The sequence below is a fragment of the Triticum aestivum genome, chromosome 3D, assembly GCF_018294505.1.
Source record: "Triticum aestivum cultivar Chinese Spring chromosome 3D, IWGSC CS RefSeq v2.1, whole genome shotgun sequence".
NCBI lineage: Eukaryota > Viridiplantae > Streptophyta > Magnoliopsida > Poales > Poaceae > Triticum > Triticum aestivum.
This window is the reverse complement of record NC_057802.1, coordinates 53938434-53957938: the sequence shown is the minus strand read 5'-3', so window position 1 is coordinate 53957938 and position 19505 is coordinate 53938434. Positions and strand designations below refer to the sequence as shown.

At 42.4% G+C, this 19505-nt stretch overlaps 2 protein-coding genes and 1 long non-coding RNA gene across 8 annotated transcripts in view; 2 read left to right on the top strand and 1 right to left on the bottom strand.

Annotated features, from left to right (window-relative positions):
- Window positions 1-2037: 2037 nt before the first annotated feature.
- LOC123077355 (uncharacterized) lies at window positions 2038-6723 on the top strand. Its single transcript, XR_006436543.1, has 4 exons — window positions 2038-2748; window positions 3314-3495; window positions 4573-6079; window positions 6205-6723. It is a non-coding gene; the product is annotated as an uncharacterized lncRNA (long non-coding RNA).
- A 4063-nt stretch (window positions 6724-10786) lies between these two features.
- Window positions 10787-12803, top strand: LOC123077353 (uncharacterized). The gene is made up of 4 exons (XM_044499633.1): window positions 10787-11607; window positions 11699-11768; window positions 11916-12093; window positions 12616-12803. Exons 1-4 carry the CDS (start codon window positions 11390-11392, stop codon window positions 12801-12803), a joined length of 654 nt encoding a protein of 217 aa, XP_044355568.1. The 5' UTR covers window positions 10787-11389.
- The window catches only part of LOC123077354 (uncharacterized), an 8504-nt gene continuing 780 nt past the window's right edge, over window positions 11782-19505 (bottom strand). The window contains exons 2-4 of one of the 6 annotated variants that reach the window (XR_006436541.1): window positions 19404-19464; window positions 17160-17427; window positions 12516-13014 (exon numbers count right to left, since the gene is read on the bottom strand). Coding sequence is in view for 1 of the 6 variants with exons in the window: in XM_044499634.1 (XP_044355569.1) it covers window positions 12054-12165; window positions 19404-19464 (173 nt within the window). In the remaining 5 variants the exon portion in view is untranslated. Of the gene's footprint in view, window positions 12166-12515; window positions 13015-16574; window positions 17019-17159; window positions 17428-18749; window positions 19054-19403; window positions 19465-19505 lie in introns of those variants that run through there. The other 5 variants (XR_006436540.1, XM_044499634.1, XR_006436538.1 and 2 more) reach the window with 5 other exon arrangements.

Here is a 19505-nt window from a genome sequence, read left to right as displayed (position 1 = left end):
TTGGAAATTGATGATAGGAAGATTCGTAGTTGGTGCCCACAAAGGAAGGAAGTAAGGCTTCTCGAAAGAAAAGGAAAGGAAGGATTATGGTGGTGTTTGGTTCTCTAGTCCTAGACTTTTTCTAGTCCCTAGGACTTTTTGAAAAAGACTCTTAAGGAGGTGCTTCTAAGGACTTTTAGCAAAAAGTCCCCCCTATTTAGTTTGCTAGGGACTTTTAGGGACTTTTTTTTAGTCCCAACGCAAAAAAGTCTCTGGAACCAAACACCCCCTATGTACCGCAGAAATATTATGGGCAATCGAATGGGACAAAAAGAAATCAGTAATATTGTGGGATAATTAAGGAAGGGGATTCCTAATGCATGCTTGGGAAATATGATGGGCAATTAAATGGGTAATTAAGAGATTCCTTCCTAAGAAAAGGATTCCTAATATGGTGGGCAATTAAACAGGGGAAATTAAGGCTGGTCATAGTGGGGAGTAACTTAGACTAGTGTCATATGCATGACACTAGTCTAAGTTACTATCTTCATAATGCAAAGTAACATGATAGTAGTGTCATAGATGGCTTTATTTATTAGCTTGTACTCATCTTGTCTTGGGAAGCGCTATGTTAGAGTAACATATTATGTTACCACCGCACATTAAATACTTGCCACATAAGCAAAAAATTATTGAAATGCGCTATATTACTAGTTAAGTTACTCCCACTATGACTAGCCTTAAGAGAGATTCTTAATACACGCTGTGCATGTGCACTACATAATAAAGGTGGAAAGAGGAGAATTTAATGTAGACGCGCCATGGCGCTGATGTTTCTACCGCTAGAACGAAGTCCTGCGAACAGAAAAAAAAAGTAGGCAGCGAATTGGATCTTTTCTATCATATTTTTTCTATTTTTCTAACAAGTTTAAAGTGGGGAAAAGAAATGAGACGTGAACTCTTTTTTAGCCGACTGGAGTCCTAATCATCTAGGAGTACATGTCAAAGAGGATGCATTTTTTGTCGATTTTTTTTCATCGAGTTAAAAATTGTTTACGGAAGTGTTAAAAATTGGCCGCTCACAAACATTAAAACTTAATGCATGGTTGTTAAAGTAAATAATTAACAGATGCAGTTTCATTAATAAACAAATCAAAAATTGTACAGTGGATGAAATTAAATAATATGGTTATTTTCACAACTATTAAAGAGGTAAAATGTGAGTACACACAATTTTCTTAGATCCACAATCTGTACACTTTCGTATGCCCTATGTTTGAGCATGACTATAGCTTGAGAAGAAAAGTTAGTGCAAGTCTGGAAACTCCATCGTGTAATGGTTTTAAAATTTGTGACCCCGCAAAAAAAAGTTTTAATGTTTGTGAGCGACCAATTCTTTAAATCCAATTGATTGCTCATGTAATGGTTTGATTCTTTATTGAGGAAAATCATTAATTTTCTTCATAATCTCAAAGTGATTTTTCCCCACAAAAAAAAATCTCAGAGTGATTTTGTTAGCTAGCTAAAACATTTAGTTACATTAAAAGGTCGCAAAAATTGATTGTATGTACTATTAATTATCTATGTGCTATTTATTATTAATGATAGGAAGTTATGTTAATAAACACGCGCTACTCATTTCTAGCAGTGTTTGCTTTGCTTCGTATCAAAGTATAGAAGTAGTCTCGGGCACTACGACAGTGACAATGACGGTGGGAAAGAGGATAGATGGTGACACGGAAGGGCGTCATGTTGAAAAAAAGGACATGGACATGTGGAGATCTTGAGACATGCTTATTGAGATAGGGGCATGCGTACTTTTTCTCCCATTTCAACGCACGGGCATTTTTGCTAGTCTTTCTTTCCCTAATCTTTCCCTAATAATAAAGCACGGATTGACTTTGTCAGGTTCACCGTCACAATACGCTTCTTCCCGTGAATTTACGCTTTCAGTTCGAATTTAAAACATATATCCGAGGTGGTACTAATTCGGGTGCCCGTGATATTGAAAAAACGTTTCGTTTAAGAAAAAAACCTACATCTGTATGTATTCAACCCGCGATTCATCTGTTTCATCTTATCCAGACTCCCCGTCCTCGCGGCGCTTTACCTCGCGGCGCTCCGCTCCGCCCCGCCCCGCCCACCTCCTGCTACGCCCCTCGCGCCGCCGGCCGCCTCCTGCCCCGCTCCGCCCCTCACCACGCGCCGCCGGCCTTCTCCTGCCTCCCAATCCCATCTCGCGGCTTTCTTCGCCGTTCACCGCTCCCCTCCACCTACTGGTCGCGACCTCGTGGGAGGCAGAGGATGGGAGGGTGCGGCGCTGGCGTCCGACTCCAGGAGCTCGAGAGGGCCGATCTGCGCGTCGGCGACCTCGCGGGAGGCATGGCGTGGCGTGTTGCGCTCGAGACGAGCGGGCTCGAGTAAGGGGATTGGAGGGTGGCGCCGGCGGGATCGTGGACGGGGATGGAGTGGGCGGGTGCCGGCAAGATCGAGGCCGGGGATGGAGAGGGCGGTCGGCGAGCTGGCGGCTGAGGATGGAAGAGGCGGCACTAATTCTCTGCTACCCGCACCGCACCACGTCCCTAGCTTCCTCCTCTCTGATCGAACCGAGTCCGTTTTACAAAGGGATCCGGCGACTAGAGGGGAGCTGCCACCGGTGACGCTGCCGGAGAAGCTGGCGAGGTTCCTCCAGAAGTGCGCCGAAGGAGTTCCAGAACGAGCCCCGGTATAGCGGCGACCGGTGGTACCTTCGCGGCTGGGTTCCAGATGGTGAGCTGCCTGTTGCTACTACCATATTATAGTACTGGCTGACTACGTGAGGGTTTCAGTTTATCTATAAATGGCACAAGCTGTTCATTCAGCCGGTACTATAATTTGCTGCTTCTACCAAATCACAAGATCAGTTTATCCATGCTCATGGAATTTCGTGTGTAGGGCTACGATTACAAACTCCGTTGATTATTCACGCTCTGGTCGATGCTCTGTCGGCAGCCCACTAACCAGGCAACTCTATCGTTGAGGACCGTGTGTACCGCAGGAGGATCCCTGATGCTTTGTTGCTCCCGTGACCTTCAATTTGTTGTGTGGCTGTCTACAAACGTACAGTAGCTTCATTCAAATTCTTTTTAGAAATTGCTAGACGAATTTTTTTGTAGAGCTGAGAGAAAAGATGCATAGACAATAGAATTATGTTCAGGTTTGCAATAATTCGTTCTATTTGCTTGCAAACAAATTGCACAAGCCGTTCATTTGTTGGATGATGTTTGCATGTATTTCTAGCAAGTTATAAAAACTGATGGAAGATGCTTTGTGTATTCTTTTGTGTGTCTATCAGAACAGGCATGGTGGGAGGGCGATGCTCTGTTGACTGCTTTTCTTATAATATTACAGAGGGAGGATCGAAGTGGAGATTGGTACTTTCCCTTTCAGCGGCCAAAGAAAAGCAACACTTTTTCATGTGATTTCAGATGAAACGACCAGAGTGTGTAAAATCTGGATCGCTACAAACAGGTCAAGGTTAGTTATGTTTTTCCTTTTGATATTCTCTAGATAATGCTATCAAGCAAGATCAACTTAGGACAATATAATCTACTATCTACTTTCTTTGTGTTTCAGTACGTTCAAACTATTTACATGTGTGCAAATGGGCATATTTTGATTATGCGACTTGGTGTCTTACTTGTTCTGCCTAACTGTTGGATCCTAGCTCTTATGTTATCTACCTATAGCCAGTGCATGCCAAAAAATAAAAATAAAACCTATGGCCAGTGATATGTTTATGGCTGGATGTCTACTGCTTCTGTCAATGCCATAGTAGATTCAATCGAAACTGATATATCTGAACAACAGTTGTTTCATTTCGATCACATAACATTACTTTTGCTGAAAAATCACAACGTTTTATTCAAGTTTGTGGGTGTTTTCCCTGATCTGTTTGCAACTTGGCATGAGAGTCCGTTTATGCATGTAGTTATTTTGGTCCAGAAATCGACCATGGATGATGCTTCTTATTTTGAAGAGACTAAGTTCTTCCGAGCCTCCGATAAAATAAATAAAGAGGACTTTAATGAGATGATGCTTCTTATTTAATGTTGTTAGATCTCCTAAAATAATTTGAAGGCGTGGGGCTTGCTGGTCAAGTAGGTTGCGCCGCTCCATCAGGATGTCCTCCCCCACTGTAGTGTTAACTGATTAATCATGCACATCCATTAAAGCAAAGATTCAGAAAAATGTTTAGGTCACTAATTAATCAGTCAGTAAAGGACCAATTGTTTAATCCTACTATTTAGACACTCCATCCATCCAATCCAGTGAGTTTAAATTGATTAATCATGCACATTCTTAAATTATGAAGAGTAAAAAAAGATTTTGGTGTTGGAGGAGCAGCCAGCAAGTGTAGTTTGCAAACCAAATGCAGTTTCTATAGTGAACACTGATTTGCGACCTCAGCTCAGCCATATTGAACGGATTGATTGCTCTGTGAAATACGAGTTAGCCCATAATAGAAATGCCACTCCAATATTGGAGGAAGTGTTGATTGAGCTGAGAAATTTACTTGACGATGAAAGGAACGATTTGCTTCAAAATTTGCAGAATAACTTCTCCAAGCTCTCAGAAGAGAAGCAATAATGTGACTCCCAGGTGCCTCTCTGAGAGAAAAGCTGGAGATGCTTTGCCAGTGGCAAAACAAAGGGAAGTAATTGCTACGGACGCCAGCCAGGTGTTCATGCTATTGGATTAATGTTTTCTGCTCTTAATAATGCTTCCGTTTTTCTTCTTTTAGAACCCTTCTTTTGTACTCTTACAAATAGCAGATGAAAGGAGAAGGATGAAGAAGTCAAGCTATTGGAGAGATCAATTGAGGAGCTCAAAATAACTTTAGTGTTCTCAAAAGTAGCTTTATTTAGTTTGAGTGAATTTTGTGGCCTAAGTGTTGTAGCTATTCATTTTGCCACGCATTCTGAATGTTAGTACACACCCATGTTGGTACAGAACTCCTATTGTTATGCCTGTCATGACAACAACTTTTCCAGATTTTTGTGCATAAACATACATATGTGGACTAAATTCTTTTGTTACTTGCTCAGCCAATACATATGTATGCTCTTTTTTTTGCGGGTGAATACATATGTATGCTAATATAGTTATTGGTGTTATGATATTGGTTGAGTCAATTATACCATTTACAATATTCAAATAGGCTTTGAGTTTGGTATATGCAAAATGTTTACAAACTATTAACGTCTAAGTGATAACTAATAAAAAAAATATGCATCGTGCATTCATCCATCTATGGTAACTATGCAAGCATGCATGACTAACATTTGTTTTTCAAATTTTCAATCATTTTTCTCAAGAATTGTCCTTCTTATCTCGGATGAGATATATTGATGCATTCCTATATTTTCATATACTTCTAATCCCTGAAAACACAAGACAAATCCTAAAAGAAGTTACTTTTTGTAATTAAAATTGCTAGCAATGACCTTTTTGTTTTACGCTATTAAATATCTTATGATCTGAACATCATGCACCTGCCTGGAAACACATATTAGCATTGACCAGTGAATTTTCACTAAGAAAAGAGAGCCGGATATTTTTCTCCCGTTGCAACGCACGGGCCTTTTTGCTAGTCTCTCTCTAATAATAAAGCACAGATTGACTTTGTCGGGTTCACCGTCACAATACGCTTCTTTCCATAAGTTTATGCTTTCACTGGGAATTTAAAACATATACACGTGGTACTGATAAAATTTGGTACGTCGTCGTTCCCGTTCGCTCGTCCAAAAATCCCCATCACGATCTGAAAATCCCCATTGCCGTGAGGCTCCACCTAACCCACCTCCATCCCCTGGCTTCGGCGCGCCTCCCGCCGACGGCCCTCCCAACCCCAACGCGCCTCACGTCATCGTCGCCCGGCACCGGCCCCGGCATGCCTCCCACCACCGGCGCCCATCCCCCGACGTGCCTCTCCATCCCCAGCACGCCCCCACCATCAGACCTCGGCTGGCGACCGCATCCCCTGGCTCGGCTGCACGTGACCGGGATCCCCCATCTCCCAGGAAACCTCGCTGGTGCACGCCACCTCCCTCCTCCTAAGGTGCTCCCTGTCCGATCCACTCCACTGGTGTCCACGCCCCGACGCCGCCGGCGAGAGCCACCACTCCATGTGCTCCTCTCTCATCCAAGTTCATGAGCCCTGATTCTCCTTGTGTTCTATTGCAGGTTGGGAGCGGTGTGAACTTTGAACGGATCAGTGGTTGGACCATCAGCAGTTAACTGCACCAACACGACTGACGCCACCTCGCACGCCTTCGTCTTCGTCGACGGCGGTCAGCACCTCCAACGCAAATCGATTCAGCGCCGTCTGTGCATGGCTCGGCTCATGCGCTCTGCTGCTGCCACGGGACCCAGTGCACCTCCCGTCCTCTGCTTTTCTCCGTGCGGAACTGTCTGTCTCGTGTCACTGCTTGCACCTGCTACTGCTGGGAATACGCTGTCCCGCGACGCCCTGTACTCAATCTGTACCCGTGCTCTCTCTGGTCTCACGAACCATCCCTACGGCCGCAAAGCTTCTCTTAGACCGGCCGCCATGCATCAAACTGAACTGCTGAGTTCATTCCCCCAAAGTCCTGCAGAGCTTATAGTAAAGAGGCGTACCCCGATCTCCTCCGTTACTTAACAATATGGTGTGCTTTCTGATGGAACGGACTCGTAGTAAACTAGGCAAAAAATCTCATGTTTATGTGGAGACAATTAGTGGCCTTAATCACCCTATCTGTGTAGCAGCCGCTAGCTTCAAAACATATTGATTTAAGCTGGGCCATGGGTGAGAAGAGATAAGTTGGGCCCAAAAGAAGTTGATTTACGGCCATGTTGACCAATACGATTTTAGATTTAGAAAATATACATGGTGGAAAATAAATCAGCAGACTATAGTTATGCCAACTATTCAGACATATAGAATGCAAAGTCAAAGCTCACAAAAAACAAGAACACAAAAGCATCATTAAATTGTTCTTTTGACGATTTGTTTGACAAAGTAAGCAGAGGGAATTCACTTATAATTTTCTTTTTGAAAAGTTCAGGATCGCATCCTAGAGAAGGTCAATAAAAATGGTTGCACAAAAAAGATACACCGAGGGATTCATCAAAAAAATTGCAAGTTGCTGTCAGTGGTGTTTTAATTACTATGTGTGCATTTTTAGTTTGCTAGAATTTTTGTTTTAGGTTGCTAGAATAAAAAAGGGATTTTCACGGTTTTGTAAAAAAACCTTGAAGTTCAAATTTAAAAAAAATGCACAATGTTTATTAAAACGTTACAAAAAAAATAAAACCAAGAAGTCGAAATCAAAAAGGAGGATCAGTTTGATGATTATACTCCCTCTGTCCCAAATTTCTTGTCTTAGATTTGTCTAGATACGGATGTATCTAATACTAAAATGTGACTTGATACATCCGTATCTAGACAATGATACATCCGTATCTAGACAAATCTAAGACACAAATTTTTGGGACGGAGGGAGTACAATATTCGGATTTGTTAGAAGTGGCGCGCCGAGCAGATTTGTAAAATGAGCCACATTTTATAACTCTCATTAAATTTGATTCCACGTCAAAGTTTTCTCATACACGTACACAATACGCTTTCTTCCTGTGAATTTTACGCTTTCAGTTTGAATTTAAAACATATACGTGAGGTGGTACTAATGTTGCCATCGGTGTAGATTTGACAAATTACGTTTTTCTATCTGTCATGGGCTTTGCCCCACATGGGCCGAGATTGTGAGCAGCGACTTTGCCCTTGCATATGGGCCGAGATTGTAGAGGAGCGCAGCAAAAATTAGGTGATTTTCATGGGGATCGAACTCATGACCTGCCGTTTCATCTCAACGTGCACAACCAACTGGGCTAAAGCCGTGTATGTGTTGGCTTATGAATTGATTTTCTGCAATTAGAAAGACAAGAAAGGAAGGAATAACGCCAAGAAAAAAAAGGCAAATGAAGAAGTTGAGTCCACGGGAAGGCAATGATTTAATTAGTGCAGCTTGATTGCTTTCCTACTTAAAAGCGGAGATTGCTTTCCTGTCATCGTTTCACCTAGATTTGTTTCTCCCTGTCCCTCGAGATCGATCCAGGAGTCCCTCACGAGTTGGTCTCTCGCCTATCTTCGCTAGCCTCTTCCTTAAATACGTCGCCCGAGACAACAGACGGTGCTGCCGGATGAGCAGCGTAAACCAAGGCCGATCCCATGGACAATACATCCAGGTGCGAGCCCTTGCCGAAGCCGACGGTAGCAACAGCCGAAGCCAATGCCAACAAGTCCACATCTTCGGGAGGATTCGCGTTCTTTGGATTCGCTGCGCCGGCACGGTCATGGATGATGATCGTTGACAACAATGAGGAGATATCCAGACACGACGCCCAACGTTAATGACGGCAGGTTCCGTCGGCATGGACCACCCTGTAGGCATGGCCGTTGATCGCGTAAAGCGCACGGGCTCATTGACCTGATGGCGGTGCCCGTCACAGAGTGCTGTTGATGGCTAAGAGATGCCGAGCGCGGTGGAGTGGAGAGCCGATCATAGGTGCTGGCAGAACCGCGGATCTACGCGTCACCACCATGTGTCAGCGGCTGCGGGGAGGGTTCCGCATACATGGTCGCCCCCAGATCGTCACCTGATAGTTTGCACCGCCAAAACGATGAAGGCCGAGCAGCCCTCGATGAACAAACGCTGAGTTCATGTGGCCGCTCATCCTGATCCTACTCCACCGACCACTGCCTCAACTTTAATCCCGTGAGTGGCCTCTAATATCTCCACTTTGCTTTGTCAATGCAAACCGCAACAGAGAGCCGGTGGCTGCCGGCCCAATGGCTAATCAGCTCAGATTTTGATCTGATTGTAAGATGGCATGAACGAGCTTGCCTGTGATGACGCCGGGTGGCGGCAGGCCAACAGCAACATGCGAGTCTCTAATTCGGTCAAAACAGGTCAAAGCACTGGATGGTGTCAGGCAAGAACTAAAAGTATAGTGTTGCATGCTTTGCCTCTCCTTGCCTAACGAGGTATGTTTAGCTCTTGCAATGTCTTTCTCACGATAAAGTGATCAAGTTTTCAAGCAATCCTTCAGTTCATGCTTTTGTTTTTTCGGACCTTATTATATGGGGCGTGCTACGGGTCCATCGAAAGATCGGCCGGATCACGAGATGTTAGATCTAACGCCATCGAGCGGCTGACCGACACCCTTCACCATTACAACAAAGCTAATATTGCGGAAACTTTTGCAATATAAGTCGTGTTGTAGAAATATTTGCAACAAAGGTTATGTTTCAAAAAAATTACAAGAAAGATGATGTTTCAAAAAAGTTTATGATTTTTTCGCAACAGAGATCATGTTGTAGAATTATTTTGCAATAAAATTTATGTTGCAGGAACTATTGCTGGTGGCACCGGCGGTTGAGCTCGAGGAGGCGGCAGCCATGGACACCGGCGTTACTCCAGGACGGCGGCGACATGGCGGGCGATGACGGACGCGGCTCGGACGACATCTTTTCTCACGGGGACGGCTGGTGCAGTCCGGTGGTTTCGAGCGTCCGCGCAGTCGGCACACCAACACCTGGGTTGTTGGCTTTCAGCACAGCGCTCGCTGCCACAGCTAGCGCTGGAGCTAACGAGGTACTCATGATTATTTTTTCATGGAAGAAGATGACTACTCAGAGGTGGAGAAATGTGTAGATGCCATTTTCTATGGATAAGGATGGGCAAGATAGTGATGGGTAGACCCGAGCATTGGAACCGGCGGATGCCCATGACAGACCGGTCGGGTGAATAGAATCGTTTCCCTTATTATATACCTTTCAGTACACTATTTTTATTAAATGATTTGTCAGTAAGGTTTGCTGTGACTTTGTGGTGTCCATCCAGTATAAAATCGGTGTGTTCAAGTTAATTTTACTATCTGGTTTTGTAAATTTTATATCTCAGATATACTTTAAAGTTTTAAACTGTCAGCATGTAGCACTACTCTTCCCTGGCTGCAATACTATAATTCTTTTGTTTTCACAAAATTATTGTTCATTTTATATTTGACATCAAATTACTGTTCAGTTGCTTTCAGGGAAGTAGGGTCATCCATTCCAACTAGCAGGTAAGTTTTTAGGCGAAATTTGGCTCCATGGCCCATGTGTAAGCAAGGGCGGTGATGCCTTTTACTACACAAGGGGTTCAGAGGAGGTATGTCTATTTTTGTCGAGAAAAAACTGTGAAGAAATATCACTCTGTTAGTTTGATATATCAACCGCTTCAGTTCACTTTGACCTCTTGAATACATATTCTTGAAGTTTGTCTTGTGAAGTTGTGATTGACCGGAACATGGGGAATGCTAAGGATTTTTCAGTGGTATAGTGAACATATTTTTATATCTATTGGCAATGACAAAAATCATGAACATCTTTCCGAGGTACCAAACATGACGAACATTGTTCTAAAGTATGGTTTTGATTAATTATTTATTTTTTGGGCATTCTTCTTTTTCTCTTTAACAGAAGGTGGCTTCTGTACATCTGTTTTTCGAAGGTGCTTCCGATAATAGGAAGTTGGCGGTGGAAAGACAAGAGCAACATCTCGGAGAGGAAGCTTCGACTCGGAGGGAAGGGACACGTTGTGAGGAAGCATGGTTTGGTGAGGTCGACCTCTCCCCTCTCCAACGCTAGCAGCATCGTTGCCCTTGCGCTCCCCCTATGCCATCACGCCCATTCTTGTTGTGCACAGCATCACAGGTATACAAATGTCGCCGCGACCATCCCGTTGAAAACTCCTTCTCAGGCTAATTTTTTTTCGTTGCAACGCACGGGCACATGTGCTATGTTTATTAAAAATAAATATAAAAATGATGCACAATGGCACATAAAGCAGGTTATGCCCATTTTTCTGCCCGGTGCAATGCACGGGCATTTGTACTAGTCTCTCCCTAGTAATAAAGCACGGATTGACTTTGTCGGGTTCACCGTCACAATACGCTTTCTTCTCATGTCATAATACGCTTTTACGATCTGTATAAACAAAATCGTAATATTAACGAGGTGGTACTATTCTAACTTGCCCGTAAATTCGTCCGTAACAGTTTTCGTCCGTCCTTCGAATTGTAAAAAGAAATAAACCAGCACGGGCTCTCCTCCTCGATGCCTACAGGCACGGCGGCGCCGCCGCCGCCCCCACGCGCGGCCGCACGGCCGATCTTCTTCCCCGACCCCGACCCTTTGCAATTCTGTCTCCTTCCCCTCTCCATCTGCCCAAATCTTCTCCTGCGCCACCCTGAGCCTTCTCGGTCTCCAACCTCCTGCAATCTTCAAGCCCGCCGGCACCAAAAGCAACCAGCGGTCGATTCGAGTGACCCCCGCTAGGAATCCATGGGATTTGAGGTGGATTTCCTAGGAGAGCGAGTAGGAAGGGTGATGGTGGGGTTCATGGGGAAGATGAAGAAGCAGAAGGTGATCCACGGCCCGCACGCGACGCCGAGCCACCACAGGCCTCCTCCCCTGTCGCTCGCCGCCATGCCGGGACGGCGTACTGGGCCTTGCCGGAAGCCGAGGACAAGCGAGACAATGGCCATCCACCCTGGGCCAAGGTGTGTGTCTCGCTATACAATTTCTCCGTCTCGATTCTTCCATACGGTGTGGGCTGCCTCGGCGTAGACGGTGACTGGCTCGAGTGCGCAGGACAAGCACAGAGCGACCAGCGGCGATAACTATGCTCGGGCAGATGGATCCCGCCGCGGCGGAGTTCGAGGTATGTAATATATCCTTGCTTGATTCATCTTCCTGATGCATGCATGCCGTGACATATTGATTATGGGTCGATCTGACTCTTTGTGCCATGCTAATTAAATCATTGATTGTTACATTGTTCTGATATGATTTGCATGGCTGCGTGCAGGAGAACAGTAGCTGTGATGACTCAACAAGATGGAAGTGCGGACAAGGGATGAGTGCAATCGGCTCAGGTAAACTCCTCCTGTACACCGTCTGGCATCAGTTCCAGTTGCGCCCGAAGCTTTCAAGCTCGCTGCTCCACTTAGTTTGCCGAAACACTGTCGGCATGTGCTCCATCCAAGGTACGCCATCGTCCAATTCTATCATCAGTTTTGAACTTTAAACTAATGACTAATGGGTCGGAGTGGCCAGGCCTGAAAGTTCAAGGAAGATTCAGCTTACATCTGAATTCCTTTGTATTGCCTACAATGTTATAGCTTAAATTCTGCTAATAAATTTCTATCAATGATGTTCCAAACAATTTCTTAGAGATGGGTTGTGCACAAGGATGCACATTGTAGATCTGTTAACTTAAGTTTTGAATAATGAGATATGTTCATATGCTTTGCTCACTATTATTCCTAATTTTCTCTGGACATAAAGACTGAAGTTTATTGCTTTTGTTCAGCCCAATGCTACTTGATCAGTACTTAACCAAGATTGGCAGCCATTATAGCTGGTGTAGAACTCAGATATACACACTGAATGTTCCGATATGCCAAAATAAACACATTAGAATCTTTTTAATTATATTCCTACTATTTTTTCGAGATTGCTCTGCGGTAGCTAATTTTGATGTTCTGCTATACTACTATTGCATATAGAGAGAGATCAGAGAGGAGAGCAGCAGCCCGCTGCTGCAATTTTGTTCATGCTGCTGCTTGGTTACTACACATCTATACAGAGAACACAGAGAAGGCTGCTGCTTGCTGATTACAATTGCTTCATGATATGTACATATCCTTATGTATGCTGCTGCTATGTACCCTTGATCATGGTGACAAGGAATTGATGCTGCAGCGGTAGGGATCTGGTGGCCATGGAGTGGCAGCCGCTACGTACATACATAACTCCAGCGAGTCATGGTGAGGAGACTTTGATCTTTATATGTTAGATTCAGACTGGATATACGTTACTACATGTAGGCCCCATACGTCATACGAGTTCCTCCATTTTTTTATGTTAGCTGATGAGCTTTCTTCTCCACTCTACACAGATTGGTCCTGCATGATGCATCCATGGCTTAGGATAAGAAATGACTGTTTCCATCTAACTGTTATTTTTTTTTCTAAATCAATTGAGGAGAACATATAAAGAAAAAACAAGTTACTTATCCGATTCATTTGCGATATTCAGTACTTTCTTATACTGCTCTATTTTAGGAGACGAAATAAAGCGAAAAAGAAATTTCTATGAAGGATCTCTAGGGAGATTTGGCACATGAAGTTAAGGTTTGGTACATTCGATCTCCAAAAGATATGGTGAGACATCTGAATTATGTTTCATCTTCACAGACTAATATGACATTTTACCTGGCTATTTTCCCCATTTGTTGCTGTAGCTAATAGTGTTGATATATATCCCATTGTAGTGCATTCATTTGTAAATAAGGATTTTATGACCTTTGTTTGTGTTCCTGTCATTATCATTAAGCTTGCCTCATGTAATTGTTAGCACTGCAATCAGATATAATATTAAATATTTGTTGCAATCAGATAGTATATTATCCTTCGAGTGATCATAGATGTTCAAAATGATGTTTGTTACCACCATGAGTTGTACTTTGCAATCTTAGGATATACGACATCTGTTTACCGCAGTATATTGCTACCAAAGCCCCTATCTATATCACATTTAAAAAGTATTCTCTCGTGGCTTTGTAAGATTTTCCTTTATGCAAATTAGATTGCTTATTAATAGCATTCATATTTCAAATATTCATTGATATGAATAACCATGTATAGACCACGAAATGTAGTTGATACACACGAGCCATACAACGTTAGATATGATTCTTACCTAAATCCAGGGAATGGCTGTATTAAGTTATTCATGATCCGAAATGTTATCCATGTGAATGTTTATTTTGCAATCTGTTGTAAAGCTAGGAAATTTGTTGGCAATAGTTTTTGTGTCGAGGTTCTTCTGTTTAGATTCTAACTGATATGTAAGGGCATACCGATGAATCAAATATTTAGATGTTTTTTTCTTTTTGAGACTTTGAACTTCAGGGGTGGGGGTGTCTTCAGTCATGCTTATTGGATTAGGATCTAGGACCGTGAGCTATTTTCTAAAGTCATGTTGCAACGCACGGGCATGTTTGCTAATTTTTAGAAAAATGCATCGGGCAAATTCATAATTAAAAATTAAGAGCCTTTCGTTGAGTGTCATCAAAGATGCCTTGAAGGTCTTTTCCAATCTGAAGCGGGATCCCAAACCTGGGAATAGCACAATTGGCATTGGGCAAATTCAGCGCGTACTCTAGAAACGAGATGACTCGGATGCAGTCTGGATGTTGTCCCCATACTCAAGTATTTTCAGCGCTATACCTCGCAAGTCTATCTTTTGGGTACGAAGCTTTGATAAATTGGTTTAAATTATACTTTGCAACTTACATATTTCTCTAACTAAAAGTCTGCATTTTCCCGATGTTCTGTACTATACATATCTAAGGTACAAAATGAACTCTTTATAGGTCTCTGTTCTGCCATATGCTCATTTCAAATTTTATGCTAGGTCCACTAATTTTAGCTCAAGGGTGATAGAGCGGTAAGAAACACTTGCAGATGTATGTCTTGTGCATATATATGTGTGTGTGCTCTCGAAGATGAATGCGGTCACAATAATTTAATTTGTTGTTTAGTGCTACAATATCTAAACTCAAGAAAATAGGTAATTATAAGATTTTGTGTATTTTCATTATCTGAGTTAAGTAATAAATATTAACCTTCCTCTAAAGAAGCATGTTGCCTTGCTTTCATAATTAAATGGATTAACTAAATCAGTAATGATGGATTGGACCAATTGTGGGCGATGAATGGATCTATGTATGAAGTTGTGCTGGCTATGCATATGATTCGTATTGTTAACATTGACACAATTAGTTTGTCCAAAAGAACTATTGTAATTGTACAAAAGTGTCGACTAAGTTTTCTTAAAAATATGTCGATCATCACCTTTCGCCTGTAACATGGGCCATTGTGCTAGGTACTTTGAACTGGCTGCCCATTTTTTAATGAGTTTAGCTACTAATTTTAAATAGATTCGCTAAATTTCAGTTGATTGAGATTTAACGTAGTCTCCGTCGCCTTTCCAAGCCATTGGATGCAGGCACACTAAGATCTTCTTATAGGAAACATTTTCTTCTTTTTATTGTGATATCGAACAGAAAGAGATGCGTGGGTGCAGTTCTGCTCTCTCCAAAGCATGCACGTTTTTGTAGAGAGAGAGCCTGCAATCTACGTGAGAAACTTGTGTCTGGCCAAGTCCAAAAAAGTGCAAAAAGAAAAGGAACATAATATAATTTTGCAAACCAGATAACCAACATTTTCTAAAAAGAAAAACAGCATAGAAAAACCCTTTTCGCTTATGAATATTAACACATAACTGTGTATATAAACAATCACACTTCAATGCACCACTACTCTCCCATCCGGTGATAGTGTGATGTTGATTGAGGCAACGGCGAGGGACATGAATGTGGATTCATCAACTTTTTTCAGCCGCGGACACCAAAAATTGTATCATCTTTGACGACGGTGGCGAACATGGAAAGTGGCAACATGAATGAATCACTAAACAACATGTGATTTTTTTCCTTCTGGTGCAACACATGACATATTAAATTGTGGCATACAAAGGTTAAAGGAGATCTTCTTTTGAAAACCACAGTACAAACGTAGACTCACAAATATAAAAATTTGACATAGTATAAGTCTGTTTGCATTCAAATGTTTTGAAATTTCCAAAAAGAAATAGATTAGTTATTAAACTCTCGAATAGTATAGAACATGCCAACATCCGTATGTCCCACTAAAAATAAATACACCACTCATCTCCACCCGGTAGAATATCTTAACTCTATTCTCCATGGTCCGGACACCAACACTCATTTTTTAGTTACTGCCACTGAGTGTGAGTTTTTTTTAAAGTTAATGAGTGTTCATAATTGTTCTTGGTTTCAATTTTTTTTCATATTTTAATTTGTTCACAAAATCATTAAAAAAACAAAAAATGTATGTGTTCATAAAATGTTCGGTTCAAAACATGTTCCAATTCTAATTAAAAAGTTAAAAAAATGTTCAGTTTCTTAAAAAGTAAAGAAATATCCGTGTTTTCCAGAAAAGCAAAAGATAAAACCAATTGACAGTTTATTGGAATTGGATATAAGAAATGAACACTGGTACAATTTTTTTTGCCCGGTGCAACGCACGGGCATTTGTACTAGTAATAATAATATAATAATAATAATATAATAATAATAATAATAATATAATAATAATAATAATCTCTCCCTAATAATAAAGCACGGATTGATTTTGTTGGGTTCACCGTCACAATACGCTTTTTTTCCTTAAATTTACGCTTTCAGTTTGAATTTAGACATATAGGCGAGGTGGTACTAATTAACAGCTCCTTATGTTTTATTGATCTATTTGGGCCAATGAAGTCAGCCCATTACATCCAGCCCACCACTCTTGTCCGTTCGTTCATAGCGTGTTCCTGCCGACTCGTGAATAGAATCATACGGACTCTGAGAACCAATCCAATCGCCATCGCCATAAAGATGAATTAATCCTCTCGATTTCCTCAGATCGCATCTCTAGAATCGAATCGGAACAAATTGATAAACCTAAAGATCTGTCGGGTGCAAGGCTGCCGACCCGAGGCACGCCGCCTCATGTACCATGGCGCCGGCCGGGAATCCGTATTGCTCACCGCCAACGATCTCGACGAGGGCCATGCGGAGCGACTGCTGTAGCTGGGCCTCACGTAGCATGGCGCCGGCAGGGAATCCATACTCGAGGTCGACCCAAGGTTCCTGCGAATTTTGAGGAGAGACGCAGTGATGCTTCTGCTGTTGGGCCTAGCGCAGCCAACCAAACCAGGGGAAAAGGAAGGCCACTGTGTAGATCTTGGCGTGTTCAGTGCCGCTTCCGGATGTGCCGGCGTTCATGTTGCTGGCGCAGCGGTGGAACGACGAATACACCGGCCACAGAATTGCAGTCTGAGGCGTATATAAATTTGATGGAAGGGCTTATCAAGAGACAGAAAGGACATACAAAAACAAATATGTGCAGGGTGAAAGGCAGTATAGAGAGCAGCAGAGTGGCACAGAGGTCCAAGAAAACTCGCGGCCAATTCATACCTTTAACTCCGCCAATCGGATCAAATTGCCGGCGCCAATTAGATCACATTGTCAGTGTCGGTGTCGCCGGAGTGAACGCCTCAGCGTCCTACTTGCCTGGTGCTTCCGCCTCTGCCAAACGGATCCTCAAGTGAGAAGCAGCCGACTGCTTGCATGTATCATTGACTTGATCTGAGGGGAACATGCCAAGCCGCAACTCTCAAGCAGGAACTGTCGTCCTCTCTTTGCGTGTGTAGTTGCACGGTCTGCTCTATCTCCTCTCTTACTCCTGTTCTATTTGACTGTTAGCATTGTTAATCTTCTCCAGGCTTTAGAAGAGTACATGCCAGCTAGAATTCGTGAAAGAAAGTTATTATCCAATCCTACAATGTTTTGCTTTGGTTTTCAGATGGTGTTTTTTGATTGATTCATCATGCGTGACGTTGCATGCAGTGATCTGAGAAATAAAGTCTAATTTATTTGTGCTAACGAGGACGACACAATGCTGAGGTAGGCTGGGTTACACCTATGTTTAGAGATAAGGCTGAGATAAATGTTCAGAGTATGTTCATGGTCTGATTGCATGAGCATCCATGCCGGTGGCGTATGCTTGGTATGAGGTGGTGTATGTGCTGCACCTGATGGTCGTGGTGTGCCTCCTGTAAGCTAACTCCTTACTTCTTTGGAGGTCATGCAGTGATGCTATGGGCACAGAGAATCTGAAGGTTAGTAATTTAGTACTTAGCTCTTCAATTCTTCTTCGATTAAGAACATTGTTGATTTTCATGACTTAGTGTACTTCTAGATGCTAATAAAATAAATCAACCATATTGGGCCATCTGCGATAGCTAAACGAACCATGTGAAAGTGGAATGCATTACATTTTCAGAGAAAATTTACAGTAGCACAATGTACCACATAAGGGGCATATAGACGATGTTAGGTTGAAAGAATTGTTAGCCTCAAGCTGTAAAACATGACTATAAGAGGATTATACGAACTATAAGATGGACATACGTGTACAAATGATATTGTGGAATTTATTTGAGAGCACAATGGGCACATGTTTGCGCAGATTACTGGTGTAAGCAACTTTGGAGAGCTTGATTTTGACTTGGTTCGATAATTAAGAGATGTAGAAAGTTAAATTTAATCTCTAGAAATTCTGATCGTAACTTTATTTATCATTTTGGGGGCACATTTTGTACTTTGCCCCATGTACAACAAATCACTGGATTCTCGAAACACAAAGAAAAAGAAATATCATATTGGTTTAAATTATTTTGTAACATTTTGGTTGAATTTATATGACTTTGCTCCTTAATTATTTACATTGATTTATGTACAACAATATGAGTGCTGCCTTCTAGAGGAGCATCAAGCTCTAACACTATACACTTGCTCAAGAAGATCGAAAGCATCAACACCGAGGGAGAGATGGAGGGAGAGAGATAAGTATTATCCCGTTGTAACGCACGGGCTCTTGTGCTAGTAATAATAAAGTACGGATTGACTTTGTCGGGTTCATCGTCACAATACGCTTTCTTCTTATGTTATAATACGTTTTTCGTCCATCCAACCCATAAGTTTTTTTAATATCCGAGGTGGTACTAATAAAGGGTGGTACGTCGGTGACGAATTTAGGCCATAGAGCAATGCCCCATACGAACGTGCTTTTCTCTTATATACGGGCTAGATGAAACGTTCTCTTATGGGCCAACAGTCAACAAATATTGCTTGCTGTGGGGATCAAGCCCATAACCTCACGAGCCATGTGCTAAGGCAGCGACCAACTCGGCTAGCACGTCGGTTTGACAATGGAAAGGATATTTGCTTTGAATAGTCCCACCTCGCCTTCTTAGACTGATTCTCACCTGTTCAAATACGTTCTGAATTTGTTTGGAATATCAACCAGCTGCTTTGGGAATAAACAGACAGACACAAAAAAGCCTTGAGTATATTGACGATGCTCAAGAATTTTAAAATTGCAAAAATTAATCGGCAGGCCAATAAGGTGGCGCATGAAATTGCGAAGTTTAGCTTTATAAATAAATTTGATGGGATTCTTCTTAATAGTGTTCCGCCCTGTGTGGCGAATTTTGTAATGAACATTATTAATTAATTAATATAGGTTTTTTTTTAAAAAAACAGACAGACACAAAAAACGCGTCAAACAGGACTAGCACATACATGTGCAAGCAAGGACGAACAAGCATGCTACTTGACAGAGATGAGGAAATGAGAGAGAGAGAGAGATACACATACACGGAGGAGAGGGGAGGGGATCGGGCTGCGGGCGCTCCGGTGGAAAGAGATGCTGTGGAAACTGCATGCAGCCACAAAATTTTGTAATGAACATTATTAATT

Coding starts and splice junctions, on each gene's coding strand:
- LOC123077353 (XM_044499633.1), top strand. CDS start 11,390: ATGGGATTTGAGGTGGATTTCCTAGGAGAGCGAGTAGGAAGGGTGATG. Junction 11,769..11,915: donor CCGCCGCGGCGGAGTTCGAG/GTATGTAATATA, acceptor GGCTGCGTGCAG/GAGAACAGTAGCTGTGATGA. Junction 12,094..12,615: donor CGGCATGTGCTCCATCCAAG/GTACGCCATCGT, acceptor TATTGCATATAG/AGAGAGATCAGAGAGGAGAG.